The sequence below is a fragment of the Sander vitreus genome, chromosome 5 (genome assembly GCF_031162955.1).
Source record: "Sander vitreus isolate 19-12246 chromosome 5, sanVit1, whole genome shotgun sequence".
In the NCBI taxonomy this organism is placed as follows: domain Eukaryota; kingdom Metazoa; phylum Chordata; class Actinopteri; order Perciformes; family Percidae; genus Sander; species Sander vitreus.
The window spans coordinates 22,552,545-22,574,136 of record NC_135859.1 but is presented as its reverse complement, the minus strand read 5'-3'; the positions used below and the strand labels follow the sequence as shown (position 1 = coordinate 22,574,136).

The window sequence follows — 21,592 nt, the reverse complement described above, 5'->3', positions numbered from 1 at the left end:
TTAATTTGACCAAGCAGATAACAAGAAAATGTCTCATTGGGTCCCTCAGCACGTCCTATTTAAAGGGGAAATATTAAAGTTAAATACAAATGTTGCATTGCCTCCCAGATGTATATAAACAGATCTAAATGATGCCTAGTTGTGAGCATAGAGTGTATGGTTGCGATAGAGCTCCAAGCAATTACGCGTTTCAGTTCCTTTTGGGTGGTTCTGAACTTAAGTAATTTAAGTGGAACATTAAAACATAACTAGACACACACTAGATCAATCTTTTAATCTGCACTGGCACTTTAATGCCCAGTGTAAATAGGTTAAACACAATCTGTGAATGTGTTTCTTAGAGCTTTGGTCCCTTCTCCACTACAACATATATTCTGCCCCTCAGTCCACAACATCCTAGACAAATCCCCCACAGGTGGAAATGCACTTAGCAAACTGTAAAACGCATCAATTCAATGCTTTGCAATTTCACTGATGTGATACAGAGGGCAGAGAACTGAGGAGTTCACACAAAATAATGGAACTAAAATGGAGTTACAGTTGGAAACAGAGCAGCAAATCCATTTTAGGTCTGAAATAAAACTCTCTGCGCTCCACGACCGCCCAAACCCCAATGGAAGACAGTGATGATGTTTCAACAGGGTTGGCTTAGTCCGAGTCCTCATCGTCCAAATACTCTTCAGCGTTGCTGTGTGTGCGGCTGATGTCTGAAACAAGAGAAATGGACAGTAAATAACAGGAATATTGCAATATTTCACTGCTTATGTTTTACCTGCAAAACCTCTGCACCTTTGTGTATTAGTGGCTGAATGCCTGTTTAATCTTTTGCAAATTAAGTTCCTAAGCATGTGTAGTTTTACATGGTTCATAATAAATACCCTGTATGAGAGTCTCCTTGAGTTTAATAGCCTCCCAATCTCTTACTCCTCATTCCCCTTCAACAACAAGGACCTGTTTTGAAACCTTTTTGCCAAAACTGGGCTGTTGACAGTGTGTCACAAATGGGCAGCCGTTGTCTTCAGTAAACTCTCATTTTTCAGGCACAAAGGTTACATTAAATTTGCTAACTATTTTCAAAAGTTATATATATATAAAACTTGTCTGCAGCTTTCTGCAGATGCTCAGTTAAGTTTTAAGCTTGCTGGATTTCACAGCCCGTTGATCAAGTTCAGTTTCTGTTAGGGCTTCCTGTTCACTGGTTGAAGTAGTGAACATAACATACATATCATACCGGTTACTGCTCATCCCTTAAACAGTGATCTGTGTTGCACTGGTACTTATCTCAAGGACTGTCTAAGCTAGTTGCTGGACAGTCAACCCCAGTTCAGTAAAAAAGCATATGATTATGTTCCCTGTGAGAGAGTGTGGCCTGTCCTGGTGATACTGTATGTGTGAGTGCTGAGAGGCTGCCCCCTAGCAGCAGCTCTACTTACTGCTTCCCTGCTTCCTTTTGAGAAGTGACGCACACATTGCGTTGGTGGACATCTCCAGAGCCAGCTTACCCTCATTGTTCTTAATGTCTGTCCTTGGATCTGAAACATGCATACTCACATCAAAAGACTAGACACTACGTACAGAAAGACACAAACAACTGACACAAAAATATAACTATGTGCATGTGATGACACGCACAAAACATGGACAGTCAGCTGGTTATTGTTTCCTCAATCTGGAACCACATATTCTAATATTAGGGTTTGCTAAAAACCTGCTGTTTTCCCTCTGTTTCATCACTCTGTTTCGATATCCAGTCTAATAAAGAAGATGACCTGCTGGGCAATTTCTTTCTCATTAAAACCAAATAAAAGATGTGGCTAGATACTTACCCTTGTTCAGCAACATTTCCACAATGTCAGAATAACCCTTCCAGGCAGCAGCGTGCAGAGCGGTGTCCCCAAGTTTATTCTGAAACACAAAGCATCAACATCAACAACATAGCCCTGACAAGCATTCACTTTGACAAGATTAAACTAAGATGTGTGACCACACCCCAATGTGTGACCCAAACCACAGTTTTAAAGAAATGTTGGTTTTTGATGCCAGAAATACAGATGTGTGACAAATTCAATAGAGAAACCAACATAAAGTGTCGTCAGCCTTCACTGCGGCTTGGCATAGAAGTCTCTGAAACTCTACTGGAGGGATGTTCAATTTCTTCAAAAACCTATTCCTTCACTTAGTGTTTTGATGATGGTGGTGATGTCAGTCATAAAACCATTGAGTGATCCCTTGTGTCCTGTGTGGAAGTGTCTGCATTAGTTATGTTTGTCCAGTGATTTTTTCAGGTTTTTCTTTTACTTTGTCACCCATCTTGGTGTATCATGAATGGATCAAGCGTTTCTCATCCGTCCATTTCTTTTCCAAGTAACATGATGGATATATCTGACCCTACTGGAGACATCGCCTTTCATTTGCTTCTTTCCACAGTTCAGACTGAAGATCAGGGATATATATATATATATATATATATATATAAAAATCTCAAGGGATATTGTATTTAATCATCATGAGTCCTTCACCGTGTCCCCATTCTGCATATCTTGCGATATGAGATGGGCTGGGAAAACAGGTAACAGCATCTCATTTAGTTGATTTAATTTGATGCCTTGAATGCGTTTTTAAACCCATCTCACCTGCTGGTTGAGCTCCACGTTGGGCTGGCTTAGCAACACCTCCACCACATCTGATACAGACAGAAAAAACGAGAACTTTGAGTGACGGATTGAGTGTAGAGTTAATGACATGTATCACATAATCAACAGGAACAATGGAGGAACACAATGAATGAATGAAGACATTTATTTCAGACATATAAAATACCAACAAAATAAACCAAACAAAACAAAATACATCAAAGAAATGTACAAATAAGTTAAATAAGCAAAACATTCAATAAACAGAAGAAACATTTACCAACACAGACATGTCTGAAAAGGAATAGGAAGAAGTATACACTTATTTAATCGTACGCCTTTTCCATTGCCCAGTAATTAATTAGGGCCGGAGCAGTGAAACTGCAAGGACCCTATTGTTTTTGGTCAGATTATTATTTTTCAGAGTCCTTCGTCGCATTTTTGAGGGGGTTAGAATGCATGAAAACTCACAAAAATGTGCACACGTCAAGGTGAAAATTGAATTTGAAGATTAAAAAAAAAGATATACACATATCCACCACTAGGTGGCGCTATTGCAGAAAAAGAAATCGCGTTTGGCCCTATAACTCCCCAAATCGCACATTCAAAAAACCATATATCTTTGCGTTCCCTGGATCCAGCTGAATCTCCTGATATAGGCCACGCCCATTTCCACCTAGACTTTTATGCATGAAAAATCGCGATTTATCAAAAACCTACTTTTTCGATCTCATCCTAGACCGTGCAACCGATCTGCACGAAACTGCACAAACAAATTTGTGTAGCTAACTATGAAAACACCAACTTTGCCATATCTCGGCCAAAATAAATGCTATCAACACCAAACTTTAGATTATTGTTTGCCATGACCCTCTGGAGGTCCCCCATGCGTTTTATGAAATTTGGTCACTAGGGGGCGCTACAAGAACAAAAAGTTTATATCTCATGAACGGCACAAATTTACAAAATTTGATGGGTACCATCTAGGGCCCCTCCTGAGGTCAACCCTAGAGTCGGGTACTGAGGGGTCAAAGTGGGCGTGGCCTATGGGACCCAAGTCTGAATTTACTACTTACACTAATGTGAACAACTTTAAATTTACAGGGTAGATGGACAATGGGTCATGGACCACACCATGGTTAAAGGCGCTATGTTTTTTTTGCCTTTAACTCCCACATTACACATCGCACATTAGAAATCCTTACATCCACGTCTTCCTTGAATCAAGCTGAATCACATGATATAGGCCACGCCCATTTCCGCTCAAAAGTTTTCGCAATATCGCGCAATAGGACTATTTTTGAAAATAATCTAATTAGGATTTTTTCAAAAATATTGCGATTTCGATTCAATATGCGATTATTTTTTAAGCTCTTTGTCTTCTGTATTATTGAATAAAGACAAGCAATAAATCATTGTATAGTATGAACAACACAAGATTAGATATATTAAACAAACTGTTCTTTCCTGGAGGACAGGCCTGTATGTGATGATGAAATTAGGTGATGCATGAATTTATATGAATATCATCTTTTATTTAACTACTTGAGTCACAGTAGTATACTGAGCACTGACCGCCTGATGTAAACATTCATATGAAAGTCAAAAACAAATCACACAAACTAAAGTGCAGATTGCAGAAATATAAAAACAAATATGTGGCTTTACCACACTTAGTAGTAATTATCATTTACTGTAATAAACATATGTAAACACGTGGATTGCACTTTTTAAACACTGTTAACACATTTAACACAGTTAAATAAGTAAAAATATAGTATATACAACGGTGTATTTTTTTTTTACAGCGCACACAGAAGAGCTCCCTCCAGCCCCTCCCCCTCGTGAAGTTGCGTGCCCCGTGCATGACAGCGTCAACATTGCACTCAGATACAGAGAGGCTATTGTTACGTTAGCAGTAGCATGCTGCTGCTGGTCTTGCCGTGTGATTAACTGTACTAATAAAACCGTTGAAACAACGCAGCCACGCTGCTGTGAAAGCTCCCTGAACGTCATTTATCAGAGTCTGGTTGTTATCCCTCTCCTCCACTCCATATCTCTATAACGGAGCTAGCTAACTGGAGCTAACCGCTAATCAGAGCTAATCGTTGCTAACCGAGCCTTCAGTTCTGCGTGCCTGTATCCATTAACTGCATGTATGGACTCGAGCCCGAATAAAACCCTTCATTTTATTAAAATGGCTGTAAAAGTTTTAAATTACAACTCAGAGTTGTTTGAATGACAGAAATCTGCTCAAGGTACGGCGTAGCGTTAGCGTGCTAAGTTGATGCTTTCTCTGCGGGTGCAGACTGATTTGCTCTTGCGAGTCACGTGACCAAATCGCAGCCTTTGCGATTAGGAAATCGTGTCTTAACATATTGCGATATTATCGCAAATGCAATTAATCGTTCAGCCCTATTGCGCAATACCAACTTTTTCGAACTCGTCCTAGGCCGTGCGACCGATCTGCATGAAACCTGGTAAATAGCATTTCCAGATAGGCCTGACCAAAAGTTACTCAAAGAATTTTGCTACGTTAAAGTATGCCCATTTGACGACCAATCACATTTTCCTAGCTAGCTACCACACACATATCATATCTCGGCCAAATTAAATGTTATCAGCAAAGAACTTGAGATCCTTGTTCAACATCCCACTACAATGCTCTGAAGATCGACCTTTAGGGGGCGCTATAAGCAACGTTTATTTGTTTTGGCCTCAACTCAATGCATTTAAATGGGAAATTTGCAATTGCAATCTCTCTGCCACAGTAAATGCAATCAACACGAAACGAAGCCGCTCTAAGGCTCTGTACCAAATTTGGCAAAGATCGGCCATTAGGGGGCGCTATAATCAACGTAGACGAGTTTTGGCTGAAATGCAAAGAATGTTTTTTTTTTTTTTTTTTTTTAAAAAAGGTGTGCGCCTGTAAGCACCCACGGAGGAAAACATAAATCGGCGCCTATGACGCCATTTGCAACAACTTGACCACCTCCCCTGCTCCTTCAACCACCACACCTGCCTCCCCCCCTCCACCCTCTCAGTCACTCTCTCATTTCTCTCTGCTGTCCCCTGTGGTCACGGGGGTTAAGAAGTTTGTTTATTGTAGAGCATTCTTAAAGGTCGTCTGTATATGCATGGAGAAGAACTGTTAACTGCTACATTTGCAACAGTGACGTACCGCAGACGTCGCGGCTCACACCTCTCAATATTTACCGACGTTTGCCTCCCCGCCGCCAGGCTTCGGGTTCCACTTTTGCGCGCTCCCCGGGGCGTCAGGGGCGACTGGCGTGGGTGGCGACTGGCGTGGGTGGCATGGGCCCCGTCATAACTGCTTGCAGTTCTAGTTATTATTATTTTTTTAAATTATTTTTAACTTCCCTTCCTGACCCTTAGTACTGTGGAACACTCCCATGTAACTATATAACATTTGGTGTTTTGAATGTACAATCCATATACAGATATATATCAACATTCATACATACACGTACATACACACACACAGAAGAACTGGAACACTTTCATAGACCAAGGTCCTGTTTTTTTATTCCTCTCTTCTCACGTAAAACAAATTTGCCAGTGTGTCACAATTTAAGATTTATGAAATTACATTCAGTCATTGCCTCAACAAAGTACTGTAGACAATCTGTCAACCCAATCATAGCTGCTGCCAATCTGAAAATTAAGAGCGTTCGTTAAAATAAACAGCCTATTTTGTGGCCTTAATCCATGCAATAAAGTAAATCTTAAAGTGCTCATATATTGCTTTTTGGCTTTTTCATGTTATATATTTTTTTTGTGAATGTTATAGGTTTACAAAGTGAACTAGAACTGCAAGCAGTTATGACGGGGTCCAAGCCTCCCGGCGCCAGTCGCCCCCGACGACCCGGGGAGCGCGTGAAAGTGGAACGTTGGGGAGGCAAACGTTGGGAAATATCAAGGGCGTGAGCCCCAAGGTCTGCGGTACGTTGCTGTTGCAAATATCCCATTAACATTGACTGAGTAAAAGGGCCAACACTGGTCTACGTTGACTATAGCGCCCCCTAATGGCCGATCTTCGCCAGATTTGGTACAGAGTCTCAGAGCGGCATGCCGAACGAGCATCACAAGTTTTGTGTTCATAGCAATTAATATGGCAGAGAAATTGCAAACGAAATTGTCCCATTTGCATGCATTGAGTTATCTACCAAAACGCATAAACGTTGATTATAAAGCCATGGCTGATTTTCGCCAAATTTGGTACAGAACATCGTAGTGGGACGTTGAACAATAATCTGATGTTTTGTGATTATAGCATTTACTGCAGCAGAGATATTGCCATTGCAAATTTTACATTTCAATGCATTGAGTTATTTGCCAAAACGTGTCTACGTTCATTATAGCGCCTCCTAATGGCAGATCCTCACCAAATTTGATACGGAGGCTCGGGGTGGGATGTCGAACAATAATACCAAGATTTGCTCTGATACCTATTGATTTGGCCGAGATATGCTAAAGATTGTGTTTTGTGGCTAGCTACGAAAATGTGTTTGGTTGTAAATTGCACATATTTTAACGTGTGTTTTGATAACTTTTGGTCAGGTCCATCTGGAGATGCTACATACCAGGTTTTGTGCAGATCGGTCGCACGGCCTAGGAGGAGTTCGAAAAAGTTGGTATCATTCATTGCGTGATATTGTGAAAAAACTTAGCGGAAATGGCCGTGGCCTATATCATCAGATTCATAAGGGATTCTAATGTGCGATGTGTAATGTGGGTGTTATAGGCAAAAACACGTTTGACGTCATTATAGCGCCACCTAGTGGTCCATATGTGTAAAACAACACTGTAAATTTGAACTTGCTCACATTAGTGTAAGTGGTGAATCCAAACCTGGGTCCCATAGGCCACGCCCACTTTGACGAATCAGTACCCCACTGTAGGCGTGGCCTCAAGAATGACCCTAGATAGTACCCTCAAAATGTTTTAAAAATCGGATGAGCCGTTCATGAGATATAAACTTTTTGAACTTGTAGCGCCCGCTAGTGGCTAATTTCCGTAAAATTAGATTTGGAGGCCCAGAGGGTCATGCCAAACAAGAATCTAAAGTTTGGCTTTGATAGCATTTATTTTGGCCGAGATATGGCAAAGTTCGTGTTTCCGTAGCTAGCTACACAAATTTGTCTGTGCGTAATTTGAGCAATTTTCAGCCGATAAAAATTCTTTTGATAACTTTTTTGTCAGGTCGGTCTGGAGATGCTACGTACCAAGTTTCGTGCAGATCGGTCGCACGATCTAGGAGGAGTTAGAAAACGTAGGTTTACGATAAATCGCAATTCTTTTGTGCATAAAGTATAGGCGGAAATGGGCGTGGCCTATATCAGAAGATTCACGCGTGGATATATGTATTTTTAATGTGCGATGTACGGTTTGGGAGTTATTAGGGCCAAACGCGTATCACTGAATTTTTTTTTTCCGAGGTCCTTGCAGGGATCTGGACCAGTCCTGAAAACAGCACTCATACTCTGCTTCTGACTGGGTAGTTGCCCTTACCTAGCTATTGTGCATGTGCGACTCCCTGTAGCTAAAACAGAGCGCTCAACACACAGGGTGAAAAGAGGAGCTGCAGCAATGTGCAGTACAACAAAAATATGGTGTTTTTTGAAAATTAAACCATGTAAACCCATTCAGGTACAACCTCTAAATACGATTATGAACCTGAAAATGAGTATAATATGAGCACTTTAACACATTTTAAACACTACAATTATTGTTACCTTTATGTCCTCCATGGCATGCCCAGTAGAGGGCAGTGTTTCCAGCCTTATCCAGCCCGTTGATTCCAACCTTGTTTTCCACACATTCCCTCAGCCAGCTCAGATTGCCTGTTTAATACACAAGTATGTGCATATACAAAACACAAAGAGTTGAATGGAAAAGGTGACTAATAATGCAAACAGTATAACAGCTTTTCAGCAGAAACAGTTTTTTTTAATGTTGTACCATGTATATGGTTTCCAGAAAAGGGAAATTTTCTTTGATGTCTTGGATAATATGTCACAAAAAAGAATTAAATAAAAACACATTGAAAAATTCAGATGTGTATATAGTTGTCGCACCTCGTTTGGCTGCTTCGTGTAATGGATTGTCAATAGACTCTGCCTGCTCAGCCACTTAAAACAAACAAACAAAATCATTCGTGCATTATATACGATTCAATAATAAGGGACAATTACAATAGACAAATGTTTGTATTAAGTCATATTTTATTCACTGTATACATGTAATGAAATTCAAAGTTGGTCCGTCTGTATTGTCCACTCACCATAGTTACTTGGAATTAGTCCTGTCCTTCCTCGGCATGTCCCCTTCCACCAATTACTGTCACTCTGGGGATAATAGTAATGCAGATATCTTTATTTTTTTATTAAAAAAATCAATAAATAAAAATAAAAAAAATCACAGAAGCAAATGTTTAAAAAAATTATGATTTAAAGAAAAAGACAACACCTACCACAGGTTTTACTTACTGTGTCAGAGATGTACAAAAAATCTCCTTCTTCAAAGAACAGCTCGTCTGGCTGAAAAATATTTATTTATTTATTTATATATTGAAATCAATGGAAGAGGTATGTCAAATGAATTTATCATCGGATTAATTGATAATGAAAATAATTCTAAAAATGAACTCAGCAAATGGTCTCCATCAATCATCAAATATTAGAAACACCCATCTTAACAAACGCTCCTACCGTTCTGGGGTCGAAGGTAAACAGTGCTCGGAACACCTTGACTTGGCCTAGTAAAGAGAAAACACACATTTAAAGTTAAATGAAATATTTGTTGACAAGTAAATCTCATCTCTGCATGGTCCGTGTATCCATGCCGCTGTACAACGTGAACATGTCAAATCAAAGAGTCAATTAGGGAACAAGAAGGTTATTGTCTCCTCTCATACTATTCATAGTGCATCAGGATCACCGTTTAAACTCTCATATGTAAAAACATATCAGTGAGGACGAAAAATAATTTTACTGGTTTAATGCAGGAAACGGTGTTTACGTGCACTTCACGCGGAAACAAAACACGCAGTCATTTTCCCTTTTTAAAGTCTATGAAACCCAACAAAACATTTGTTTCCGTATGAATGGAATAACTGAATGATCGGATGACATACTGAAGGACACTGTATACATAAAAGAGAAGCGAACACATTATACTTCAGAATATAAATAGATAGTGAGGGGAAACCATACACCATCAATGCAGGCGAGCGCAGCACGCAGGCTACCTTTAAATGTGGTAAATTACTCTTCTACAAGTGCAATAAATCAGAGAAGTGTGAACATCTTCCATCAACTCACTCAAGAGCCAATTGCATGCAGCCCTGCCCTGCAATACAACCTGCACTTAGACACACAGCTAAGGTCTGCTCTCGAGCACCTGTGTTCACAGAAACAACTCTGAGCTGTACTAGCTCATGAAGACCTACAAAAGAGCTTTAAAAATGTGCTGTAGGTAGGATTGGGAAGATCCAGGACTTAGCCAAACAATTTGAACATCAACAACTTCTCAGTCCCTCCCCCCTTTCTGCTAAAGCCCAAAATGTTCTCCTAAGCCCCTCCCCCCACAAGGGAGAATGAATGCGTGTGCATGAGCAGTGATTGACACGCAGTTAGGGACACCCTCCCCTGGCCCTGATTGGAGCATCTGAACAGGGAGCTGTGGATTTTTTTGTAAGTCTTACCTACTGCACCTTTAAGAAGCAGTACACACACACACACACACACACACACACACACACACACACACACACACACACACACACACACACGTACACACACACACACACACACACACACACACACACACAGTTATGCTTTTACTTGTGCAGTACCTTGTAACGTTAAGAAAAGGTGCTATACAAATAAAGATTTTATTATTACTACATCTTTTACATTACTTCTACCTATGCAACGTGTTTCTCTGTTAAATAAACAAATAGACAAACACGTTCAAAAATGAATGATCCTCACAAGCCAGAATTTAAAAAGTGTAAAATACCGCTGTTGACTCAAGAGTTTTTTTCAAAACTGATGCTGATATATTTGCAGTGAAATTAATTTGATTCTGGACACATAATGCTGGACGAGGGTCTTCTCTGTCAGCTGATTGATTTAGCTAACAGGCCTAAACGTTGGGCAGTTGTAACTCCCCTCTGCCGTTACTGAGAGTTTCTATTTAGCTAACACACCGTCTCAGTGTCTCAGAATAAGAGAGGCTGCACAAGCCCTGCTCTGTTCAACACAGCAAGCATTTATACTCTGCAGGCCCAGTCATGCTGCTTAAAACACACAAAAGCCTTTGCCGACTAGTCCCGGTTCTCTCTGCATTTCAACGCCTCAGGCACACACACGAGGATTCATTCTAGCTCAAGAAAAAACTATAAGAGAGAAGAGAGATTGAACCTCAGTGTGAGCAAAACAGTGTCAGTAGATTTCATTTGATTGTGGGTTTTTGATGATTTCCAGCTGTGGTATTTCATTGCAAAAGCAACTCCAACAGCTCTAGTCTTGTGTGCCCCCCCCCCAAAAAAAAATGTGTCTGATCTTGGTGGTGATTTCCCATTCCTTTTCAATCCCAACCCAAAAACCTAACCATCAAAGTCTCCTAAAATATGACACCAAGAGTCGAGAAGAGAAACTGTGTTTTACACAGGAAACTATGTTTTACACAGGAGAATACACACAGCTCTCTAGTATTCCCGTTTATAACACAAAGACTGAAACCTATTATGAAGTACTGATTTTGAAGGAAAAAGAAGGGAGCACACATTTTTTTTCTCTCAAACCTGGTCCTCTTTGTTAGAATACATTGTTCAGGGTGTATGTGGCCATGATGCACCACTAAAAAAAGAGTTATCACGGCACAAGATCTCTTCAAGTACTACTCACTGAAAATAAGATTTTTTTTTAATCTTTGTAGATAAACTATTTTTCGCTTTTGCTCCTCAAAATGTCCATCAGAGGGTAGTTACAGACCAGAAGTCCTGAAGCCATTATTTTTAGATATATAATAATAATAATAATAATAATAATAATAATAATAATAATAATAAATACTTTCAGGACCAAAATCATCCAACATGGAGGTTTGAACTAGGGGCCTTCTGTTGAAGCAAAGAACGTCTCTGGTTAAAGTACTGCATCTCCACATAACAGCAGCATTAAAATATCTACTGCAAGCTGCTCACGATCCAATAAAACTCATGTAGGTAGTGAATCCTAAGCCATCCATGTGAATGGTCTCCATGTGAATTATCACATAGATAAAGCTACATCAGTCGTGAATATGTGGGGCAATGACTTTGCCTAATAGACCTATTACTAACTCACCTGCAGCACACCAACCAGCCATCTGTCACCACTGACGACAGGGAGAGACAATCTCACCCCCTGCCGTCACAACCGGCTGAGGTGTCGTGGCACTGACTCATGAAAAAAATTGGGCTAAGTATGAATGATAATGACGCGTCAGGGCATTTGAGTTTTCTGCTCTGTTTTCATAGGGCCACAGCTAGCAGGGAAAACCTGACATACTGTACAGATGTTTGCTAAAACATCCCCTGTGTGCAGGGTTCAGCATTGGCACCACCCAGCAGCCAAATGCTGGGTGGTGGCTGGTAGAGTTGCTTCACTTACCATTCACTGGCCATTTGGCTGGTGGACGAAAAAGTTTATTTTGAACCCTGCCTGTGTGATTTAAAAGCATGTGTTTTTAATAGATATGTATCTATTTATATTCTTAAAAAGTTACTCTGTAATCCTGGCTAACCTCTTAAAAAGGTGTTGATTTAACTTTATGGTCATTTTGGTCTGTTTAGAATATTTTGTCCATGTAGACTAAATATTTGATGTTATACACGCCTCAGTATAACGTAATACAGTGCTGCAGTACCACAAACAACCTCCAAAATGTGCATAAAGTTATTTAAAAGGTACTTAAATTTAGGATGTATTGCAAGGCTGTATTATTAGATGGCATTAGGTTTAAAAAGGTGAACCCAATAAACAGTGATTTGTAGAACGCACCCTTAGCATTTTTAATTAATTACATTTTGTCAATTCAATTTTCAAGCCCAAATTAGTAAAAAGTTTGTTCTTTTTCTCATGTAAGAAAAAAATCCATTTTAAGGAAGCGTTCCACTGTGTTCCTCGGGATGCAGAAGTCACAGTTAGTTTAGTCTCGCTTTGCCAGACCCTCCTCCAAAGCGTGAGGGAGGAGAATTTGCAGCCATGGTCTGTCTAGCAACTCTCCGTTGGCTTGCGAGCTGGAAAAACCAAATTCTGGTCAGGCCAATCACATTGTGTATAGAGTCAGTGGGCGGGCTTAACATAATGACGGCAGAGTTCCGCGTAAATTCCCTGCTACTTGAAAACTAAAAAGATGGCTGCTGCTGCTGGCGAACAGCAGTCTTTTGAATCGGCTTTGGCCGCGACTCTGGAAGACTTGGAATTAAGCTTTTCTTTGAGAAAAGAACAAAGAACGGCACTGAAGTCATTCTTAAAAAAGGAAGATGTTTTCGGAGTTTTGCCGACCGGCTATGGCAAAAGTTTAATCTATCAACTAGCGTTGCTCTGGTTGGTTGTAGCGCTATCCTATTGCGTGCAGAGGGAATTTGAAAGACAACTGTTTATCCCGCCCCTCGGATTGAGCCCTGCCAATGGTGAGTACCCAACATCTTGATGTGGGTCTGACAAGCCAAATGGCTTGTCAGGCTAAGCATTCGGGGATGGGAGGAAAACGTGCTCTGGTTTATTGGCATTTCTTTAAACCAATCACAATAGTCTTGGACGGTGCTAAGCACTGGAAAAAAGCTGCGGTGCGGCTGCAAAATAGGCTCGGAAGGAACTTGTTTTGGTGGAACACGTGTACGTTTAAAAGTTGTTTTAGTCATGCAACATAAAACTCAGATTGAACAGATAGTCTAGCTAGCTGTCTGGATTTACCCTGCAGAGATCTGATAAAAGGTTAACCATAGTCCTCATACATCGACTGGAGTTTAAAATGCCAAAACAAAGGAAGCCCAAGGCAAAGGATATCCGGCCTAAATGAGTGAAATCCGGCAAATTTTCCGGCGGCAACGGAACAATGCCAGAAGTGGAATGTCAAGGATATAGACTACTATTAGTTTTGGACTCAGACAAGAAAGATTTGTTTGTGTTTTGCACACCGAGTACCTAATAAACTGGCAACTGAGTGCAGGCTTTACTGCAGATGTATAGATGGTTTGTTTTTTGTTGCTTCCCACATGTGATATTTTTTTTAATACATTACTTGTGAGAACACCTGTTGCACTGACACAATCTATGGGTAATACATGTTCATAAGGTAAATGGTATTTATTTACATTTTAAAAACTATGACACGTGTGCTTTAAACCTAACATTTTTTGTGAGTAATAGACACATTTCCTAATCTCTGGGATGGAGTTACCAGAATAGCAGCACCCACAGACTGAGCTTGCAGGAAGTAAGACTGATGTCATTGAGCATGCACACTCATCATTACCTCCTAACCTAAGACCTAAAGACAATGAATGATGGCACTGTCCTTGCATGAGTGATGGGAATAGGGAAGTCACAGAGGCCTGCTGCTGAGAGCTGGATCCACGTCAATCAGCAGTGCAGGCACTTTTACCAACTCCACTGTTGTCCTGGTTCACTTATGGATATTGATATTAATCAGAGGTTATGAGCTTTCTTTCCACTTTGTGATGAACGTTTCACAGAAGAAAAAAAAACGACAGAAATCAGCCGATCTCATTCACTGTTGAAGTGCTCACCGTCCGCCCATTAAGCTTACATCGCCAACAAGGTGTGTAAGTTAGGTCCTCGCAAGTTTCGGGTCAATTTAAACAACAAATTTTCGTAGCGTTAGTCTTACCTGGCTTGGCCGGCTTGGGAGGAGGCTTCGACATTTGCGTGGATAAAAATAAAACGAAACCCGCTGTGTGATATTTTAGTCAAAAACGCTGCTGGAGTGTGAACCATGGGGTGTGAACATTTAGCTAAACCATGCAATGAGGAAGTGTAAGTAGCGCTACAGGCAAGGCGGAAAAGTTCGGCTGCGCATGCGCGAAGCTAAACCTGTATCAGTGAGTTGAGAAAGATAGATAGATAGATTGATAGATTGATTTTTCTATATGTAAACATATTTTATAGTCTATGATGTAAACCCTTGTATTTTATTGTTAAATTACTTTATCTTATTTTCCATGATTAATTAATTAATTTAAATAATGTATTCTTATATTTTTAAGGTTTTTTTATTTTATAAACACGGCATAGTTTTTTAAAAGTGTTTTTGATGTAAACTTTGTACAATGTATTTTATTTCATTTTATTGTACGTAATTTTACATCATTTTATATTACTTTATTTATTTGTATTTTATTATTTAATGTTTTATTTGTATTCATTTATTTCTATTTCTATTACACATAACTTTATTACTTAATTTAATTTTTTTTTTTAATGCTTTGACGATGTTTTTGTATGTGCACCCCAAACTTTCTTCACAATACATTTTATTTATATTCATTTAGTATTTCATTTTATTTTAACTTGGGCTACTTTATCAAGAGTTCATTCAATAGAACTCTGTTGCAACAATGTATTGATTTTACTGTACAGCATATTCAAAACGTTTGTCCTTTTTTTTCTTTTTTTTCCGTGGGCAGGTTGAGAGTGACGTAGAAGCTCCATCAGCGAATCACGAGCGTCCGATAGCGGAAAAGCGTGAGTGAATACCTTTTATATACTATCTATGGTGAATACAGAGCTGTTGCAGCAGTAGCCAACATGTTTGTGTAGCATACTCCTTAGGTTTGCACATTAGCTGTTAATTCATTTGCTTTTACCAGTTTTATTTACTAAAAACTGAAATGAAGACACTACTTGTAGGAGTTGGCGGGTAAGTAACTCCGAAGGATTTTAAACAATGTGTTGCTGCATGTGTTGACCTGCCTGCATGCCTTTTATGTTCTTGGGTCATTCTGCCTCCAGATAGCCTGTTGGACGTCAGATTTTTTTCAGGTTTTTTAACCTTAAAACATAACATAACATAACATAACATATAGCATAACATATAAAGTGGAGACGCAGGTAAATACAAGGAGACAAAAAAAATGGTCAGAGAAAAGCACCAGGAAATGCATTAGCCTCCTATTATTAAATTGTTGAATATTGGCTAACATATGCATGCAGTTGGAGCAACAGGGACTCCATCAAATCAATACAGCATGTGTCAGTGATGTGGAAACTAAGACTGATAAGAGAGATGGTTACTATGCAGAGAAAAAGTTACATGTGTCTAACATGTGTAACAGAGTCCTGAGAGTCAGAGAGAGCAATCAAAAAAATAAATTTTGTTTACTCTGACAAGGTACAGATGTGCAGGTAAAACAGGCTGAGGTGTGTGAAGTGCTTGACATTATAAATGCTACCTTTACATTCATAGTTTGTAAATGAATAACACAGTTAATTAAAATGTTCCTAATGTCAAATTAAGTGTTGGCTCATGCACACCCTGCAGACAGGTGTGTAGAAAAATCAAATCAGGATGCCCGATGAAGGTCTATGAAGTGATGTCACAGTGTACTGATACAGCCTGATGTTTGAGGCTCATACAATATTGACATCATGATAACAATAGCTCTGCCTACATATGTTTAATTGAAAACCATTTAATGTGTCAGCATCTTACCAAAATATGTACTGAGTAGTTGAATTTTACAGTTAGAAAATCATTGATCGTCAATTAGAGCCCGACCGATACAGGATTTTTGAAGCAGATAACAAAAGAATATAATAATTCTGATAGGGTTGTTGTTGATTTTTTGTTCTTTTTTCTTTTACATAAACAAATAATGTAAACAAACATTTTCAATGAGAATGAAGATATGTTTTAAAGTTTAAAACTGCGGAAATTCGTATTATTTATTGACTGGCACGTACGCTGAAATATCTGCGATAAGCTGATATCGGCTAATATGTTGACCTGAGGTACGCAAATTATCTCCATCAAGAAAGTTGTAGATTTCAGTTAGTCCACTGTTTTGAAGCAGGTGAGTAAAAGAAGGAACCATTTTAATGTAATTTGTGCAGCATTAACATGTTCTTAGCAATGTGCACTATTTTTCATTAAGGATGACCAATGGAGGAAAATCTACTCTTTCTAGGAGTCTACACCAGCAGATACCCAACAGCTGTCTCATTGCACAGGATTCATATTTTAAGGTACACTTCTTTAAATCATCAGTCATTGCCTTTACACTTCGGCAGTTATTCTGGACAATTTTAAGACTTTAATGATCACAGCGGATGCTTTTTTTCAGGATGATTCTGTGGTACCAGTGGACAGCAATGGGTTTAAGCAATATGACAGTAAGGACACTTTATTTAATGGTTTGTTCATGACATCAAGACATTTTCTGAGCAGTTGTTGTCTGAACATTCATCTATCTGAAAATGGTTGGTAGATTTATGGATGGATATGTGGACGCGAGGAAGTAGCTACCATTAGGGACACTGAGGTCATGTCCTTGGTATTTTTTTCTGGGAATTTCTTTAGAGTTGTTATCTACCTGGGGAGGTTGTAAACATGTGCAAATGGTGAGTATGTAAATGGATATTATCAATATATTTGAAATTAAATACGTTTCAGTTCAAGAAAAAATATTTTAGTGATTTCTCCCCCAATTTTGGTAAAAGGTCTTTGAACCTGCATTCAGAGAGAATATAGAGAGAAATAAAATAAAGGTATAGGAAATATACAAATAAGTAGTTAACAGAATAAACAAAACAAAGCTAGGGCAATAACTACTGATTATTTTAATTGTATCTATCAATTTTTTTATAATCCTTAATAAAATAGTGAAAAACATTAATTACAATTTTCCAATAAAATGTTATAGAAACAGAAAAAAGCAGAAAATTCTCAAATTTGAGAAGCAGCAACCAGAGAATGATTAGCATTGTGCTGATAAATTACTTAAATGTTTCATTTAGTTTAATGTGTTCATAATACATGCAATTTTCTGACTGGGCAAAGAAAATCCTTCTCTTTGCATTCTGTTGAAGCGCTGGATGCTCTCCACATGGACACGATGATGTGCGAGGTCGCCTCGTGGCGAAGAGATCCTTTGTCGTTCATGAGGCAGCGAGGCCTGAACCCAGAACACACAGCATCATCAGCTGATGAGGAGGTGTATGTGCTGATTGTGGAGGGTTTCCTCATTTTCAACCACAGGTACATGATGGAGGCTACTGTGCTAATTTCAGATATAGCCTAATTGACACTTTATTTAAGTTCCTAAGAAAGACCTATGTAGCTGGATGCTAATTTCAGAGAAAATCCAATTGGTGCAGTGTGAAATTAGGCTTCAAATTAATTCTAATTGCTAATAAGCTGAATATTCAACAATGTGAAGATTGTCCAGATTTCCAACTGTTTTTGGAAAGTAACCATTCAGTTGTGTTTTATCTTTTACCACAAGGGCTGTCCCCAAGGATGTATTTAATGACAAGTTATCTCTTTGTTAGAAAAGTTATGCTTGCTATAATCTTTGCTTCATTTTAGTGATACTATTTGCATGAAGTCTGTGTTCTGTTTCTCATGACATAATCATGAGAGCCACTGACCTTGTGAAAAGCGCAGAATGCCCCTGAGGGTAGAGCACATGTGGAGGAGACGCCGGGCCTGACCAGAGATGATAAGAAAAGCTACTGATTGCATGAACCGAATAACCAAGTTGACTCCCAACTCCTTTAAAAAGACACTGTTGTGAACAATCGTCAGTCATTTTCTGTACTTATGCTGTGAGTGCTGTAAAACTGACTCTACTTGCAAGTAAACAAGCTTTTAAGAGAACTCTAGTGTCCATTCTTTGATAAATACTTATCCTAACACTCTTAATAATAGTAATATAACAGTCCAGGTCATAATACTATAACTATCTGTTTCTTTTCATGTTTTACCTTTCCAGGCCTCTGAATGAGCTATTTTACAAAAGATACTTCATGGAAATACCGTATGATGTCTGCAAGACGAGACGAAGGTGTCAGATTTATTACAATCAATACACTATCTTTTCTGTTTTACCTTTTTAAAGGTCCTAAGACATGCTGCTTTTTGGATGCTTTTATATAGGCCTAAGTGGTCCCCTAATATTGTATCTGAAGTCTCTTTCCCGAAATTCAGCCTTGGTGCAGAATTACAGCCACTAGAGCCAGTCCCACAATGAGCTTTCCTTAGTATGAGCCATTTCTGTGTCTGTAGCTTTAAATGCTATTGAGGAGGAAAGGGGGGGCAAGGTAGAGGGTGGTGGTGTGGCCTTGACCAACTGCCATGCTTCGCTTGTTTTCAAGCCATGATGTCTCTCTCTTTCTCATGGGCGGGCCAAATTCTCTGGGTGGGCAAAGCAGAGAAAGGGGAGGTAACCTTCCTCCTTATGACATCATAAGGGGCAGATTCCAGATCGGCCCATCTGAGCTTTCATTTTCTCAAAGGCAGAGCAGGAGCAGCTTGGTTTACATTTATTGCCATTTCTAGCCACTGGGGGACCATTGGCAGGCTGGGGGAACTCATATTAATGTTAAAAAACCTCAAAGTGAAATTTTCATGCCATGGGACCTTTAATACATTTTGTTTCCATCTTATTTCCATGTTTCATGATTAAGTTGCTGTAAACATAAAGCAGAGAGAGAAAGCCATGTTTTTACATCTGTTGCTCTCTTGGATTGACAGTTCGCGGGTGTACACGCCTCCTGATCCTCCTGGATACTTTGACGGATACGTGTGGCCAATGTACCTGAAAGCCCGGCAGGAGATAGAGAGCATGGTGTCCGGAATTGGTCAGTGTCCAGTCTAAGATGCAATGTGTACAGTATGTGATGCTGATGGGATAAAAACTGTGATTTATTTCAAGCAGTTAGGATATTTATGTGGCTAAAGGCCCAGACACACAGAGGCAACCGCCAAACGTCGGCAGAAAAGGCAGTTGGGCTGATCAGTCTCCCCAAATTGGTCAAAAATGCCTCGTAATACGTCTCCATAACAGCAGGCGGCGCTAATCTGTATTGTCGTCCAAAAATGAAAACCGGCAGCTGATTGGACAAACGCGTCACGTGGGTCTTGTTTCTCCGGAAATTCAAAGACAGACTGTCATGGCGGCTTGTTCAGAATACGATCTCATATTGTACTAAAATAGTTCACCGAAATGTGTTTCTGAAAACATTTTAAGCGAGAAATTCATTTCCGATCAACAAAGGTCAGTTTAAAAGATTTTCGTCAGATTTTGAGAGACTCTAGTCACGCTCATTCCGCTCCCCGTTTCCGGGTTAGCACTCTACCAATCAGATGGCTCATTTGAGTCCGACTGCCGGCAGTGCCCGCCCCGCCCATTATACATGTCAAATCGGCCAAAATGAAGGACGACGGCCCCTCAGACGGACGACGGCACGGAACACAACGGACAGACTCGAGTCACTGACCTCGCCAGATGGTCCAACGACCGATTATCGGCTCTGTGTGTCCGGGCCTTAAGACCTCAAATGTGATTTAATGAAACTATTGTGACTGCAGCAGAATTACTAGTATTAAATAATCAAATAAATGACATCTGTGTTTTTTTTTCTTCAGTGTTTCTGGATGGACTGAAGCCAAAGGAAGAGCTGCTGGCTGCTGTGTGTAAAGATGTCTGTCAGGAAATGGAAAGGCTCAGGGGTAAGTTGCGAACATCATTAAACAATAATCAACAACACATTACATGAAAGTCCTAAGACAAATCCAACAATTTTCTACCAAACCTGTTTTTCTTTGTCAGTTGTGAATGTTTTGAATTCAAAAGTATGAATATGAATGCAATAATGGAGAGACAGACTAAAACCTAGACTAATTTGTCAAGACCTTTTTAGTTAGTTTACTTAAAATACTGTCTTTTAAAAGTAAAAACCTACTCATTTTTTATTTCATGTATTTTGTTTGCAGAGAAAGACTTTTATTTGTTTCCTTTTTGAAGATGGAGACTACTGCTCCCATGCCAGGAATGTCAGGAAAGTTATCTTTTTGGACTCACGTGTGACTGAAAGGACCACACAGAGTGTTAATGTCTATGTAATACCTACAAATAGTTATGATTGCCAAAATAAATTAACAACTGTATACAAATTGACTGATGCTGTAGCATATGAAATTGATCAGCTGGAGACTGGACAGAGACTCAGAGAAGAGAATCACAGTGAACCTGATGCCAGTATTTGAAAGTTAGGATGGACTCTGGGAAACCCAAATATGTGAGGTTTATGTGACTTTTAAGAAGTTGCTGCTAAATAGTCAGACATAGACATATAGATGATATCTTACAATGTTTCACCTCTCACTGCGTAGTTTTTTATATAATGCATGGAGGATTTTGACTCTTTTTTTATGTAACCATACCCATATAACCTTAACTTGTGATGTAACACCAGATAACCAAATACAAAAAGTGTGCATCATAGCTGAAGGTTAGTTTTAAAAACGTTATTACTTATTGTTGAATAATATAAATATTAAACAATGATCATTGCATACTTTGGTTTGGTGAGCATCATTTTTTGTTATACATGATTTGTCAAAAGACTACAACCGTAACACACAGGTGTCAGTGTATTTGTACCATTGGTGTTTGTCTCCACCTGCTGGATCAGTCTGGTAAACTGGAGACAGACTAGTAACTTAAAGCTTTGGTGCGTAACTTTTTGATATTAATAAACTTCTGTTACATTCAAGCCATTGCCAAATGAGTTGCTACATAGCTAATTAAGACTTTCAGCTCCACACAACTCTCTCTGTATTTCTCAGTATGGCTATGTTCAGAAGATTGTGTCGTCCGGTGACAATCCCGCGCAGAAACTCGAGTAAAGATAATTACCTCT

The 21,592-nt window shown here is 39.3% G+C and overlaps 2 protein-coding genes across 3 annotated transcripts; one reads left to right on the top strand and one right to left on the bottom strand.

Annotated features, from left to right (window-relative positions):
* Positions 1–562: 562 nt before the first annotated feature.
* On the bottom strand, positions 563–14,707 carry ostf1 (osteoclast stimulating factor 1). Its single transcript, XM_078251027.1, has 10 exons — positions 14,559–14,707; positions 9,365–9,411; positions 9,143–9,193; positions 8,938–9,001; positions 8,732–8,785; positions 8,390–8,497; positions 2,634–2,683; positions 1,827–1,905; positions 1,434–1,532; positions 563–707 (listed from the first exon to the last, which is right to left on the bottom strand). The coding sequence occupies exons 1-10, from the start codon at positions 14,590–14,592 to the stop codon at positions 649–651; spliced, it is 645 nt and encodes a 214-aa protein (XP_078107153.1). The 5' UTR covers positions 14,593–14,707; the 3' UTR covers positions 563–648.
* On the top strand, positions 14,193–21,247 carry nmrk1 (nicotinamide riboside kinase 1). Of its 2 annotated transcripts, XM_078251030.1 has the most exons (9): positions 14,193–14,489; positions 15,355–15,412; positions 16,822–16,912; positions 17,011–17,059; positions 17,756–17,924; positions 18,661–18,732; positions 19,422–19,528; positions 20,316–20,399; positions 20,664–21,247. In XM_078251030.1, the coding sequence occupies exons 3-9, from the start codon at positions 16,823–16,825 to the stop codon at positions 20,690–20,692; spliced, it is 600 nt and encodes a 199-aa protein (XP_078107156.1). In that variant the 5' UTR covers positions 14,193–14,489; positions 15,355–15,412; position 16,822; the 3' UTR covers positions 20,693–21,247. The 2 variants fall into 2 exon arrangements, with proteins under 2 accessions (XP_078107156.1, XP_078107154.1); XM_078251028.1 differs by lacking the exons at positions 14,193–14,489; positions 15,355–15,412 and adding an exon at positions 15,426–15,587.
* The last annotated feature ends 345 nt before the right edge of the window (positions 21,248–21,592 follow it).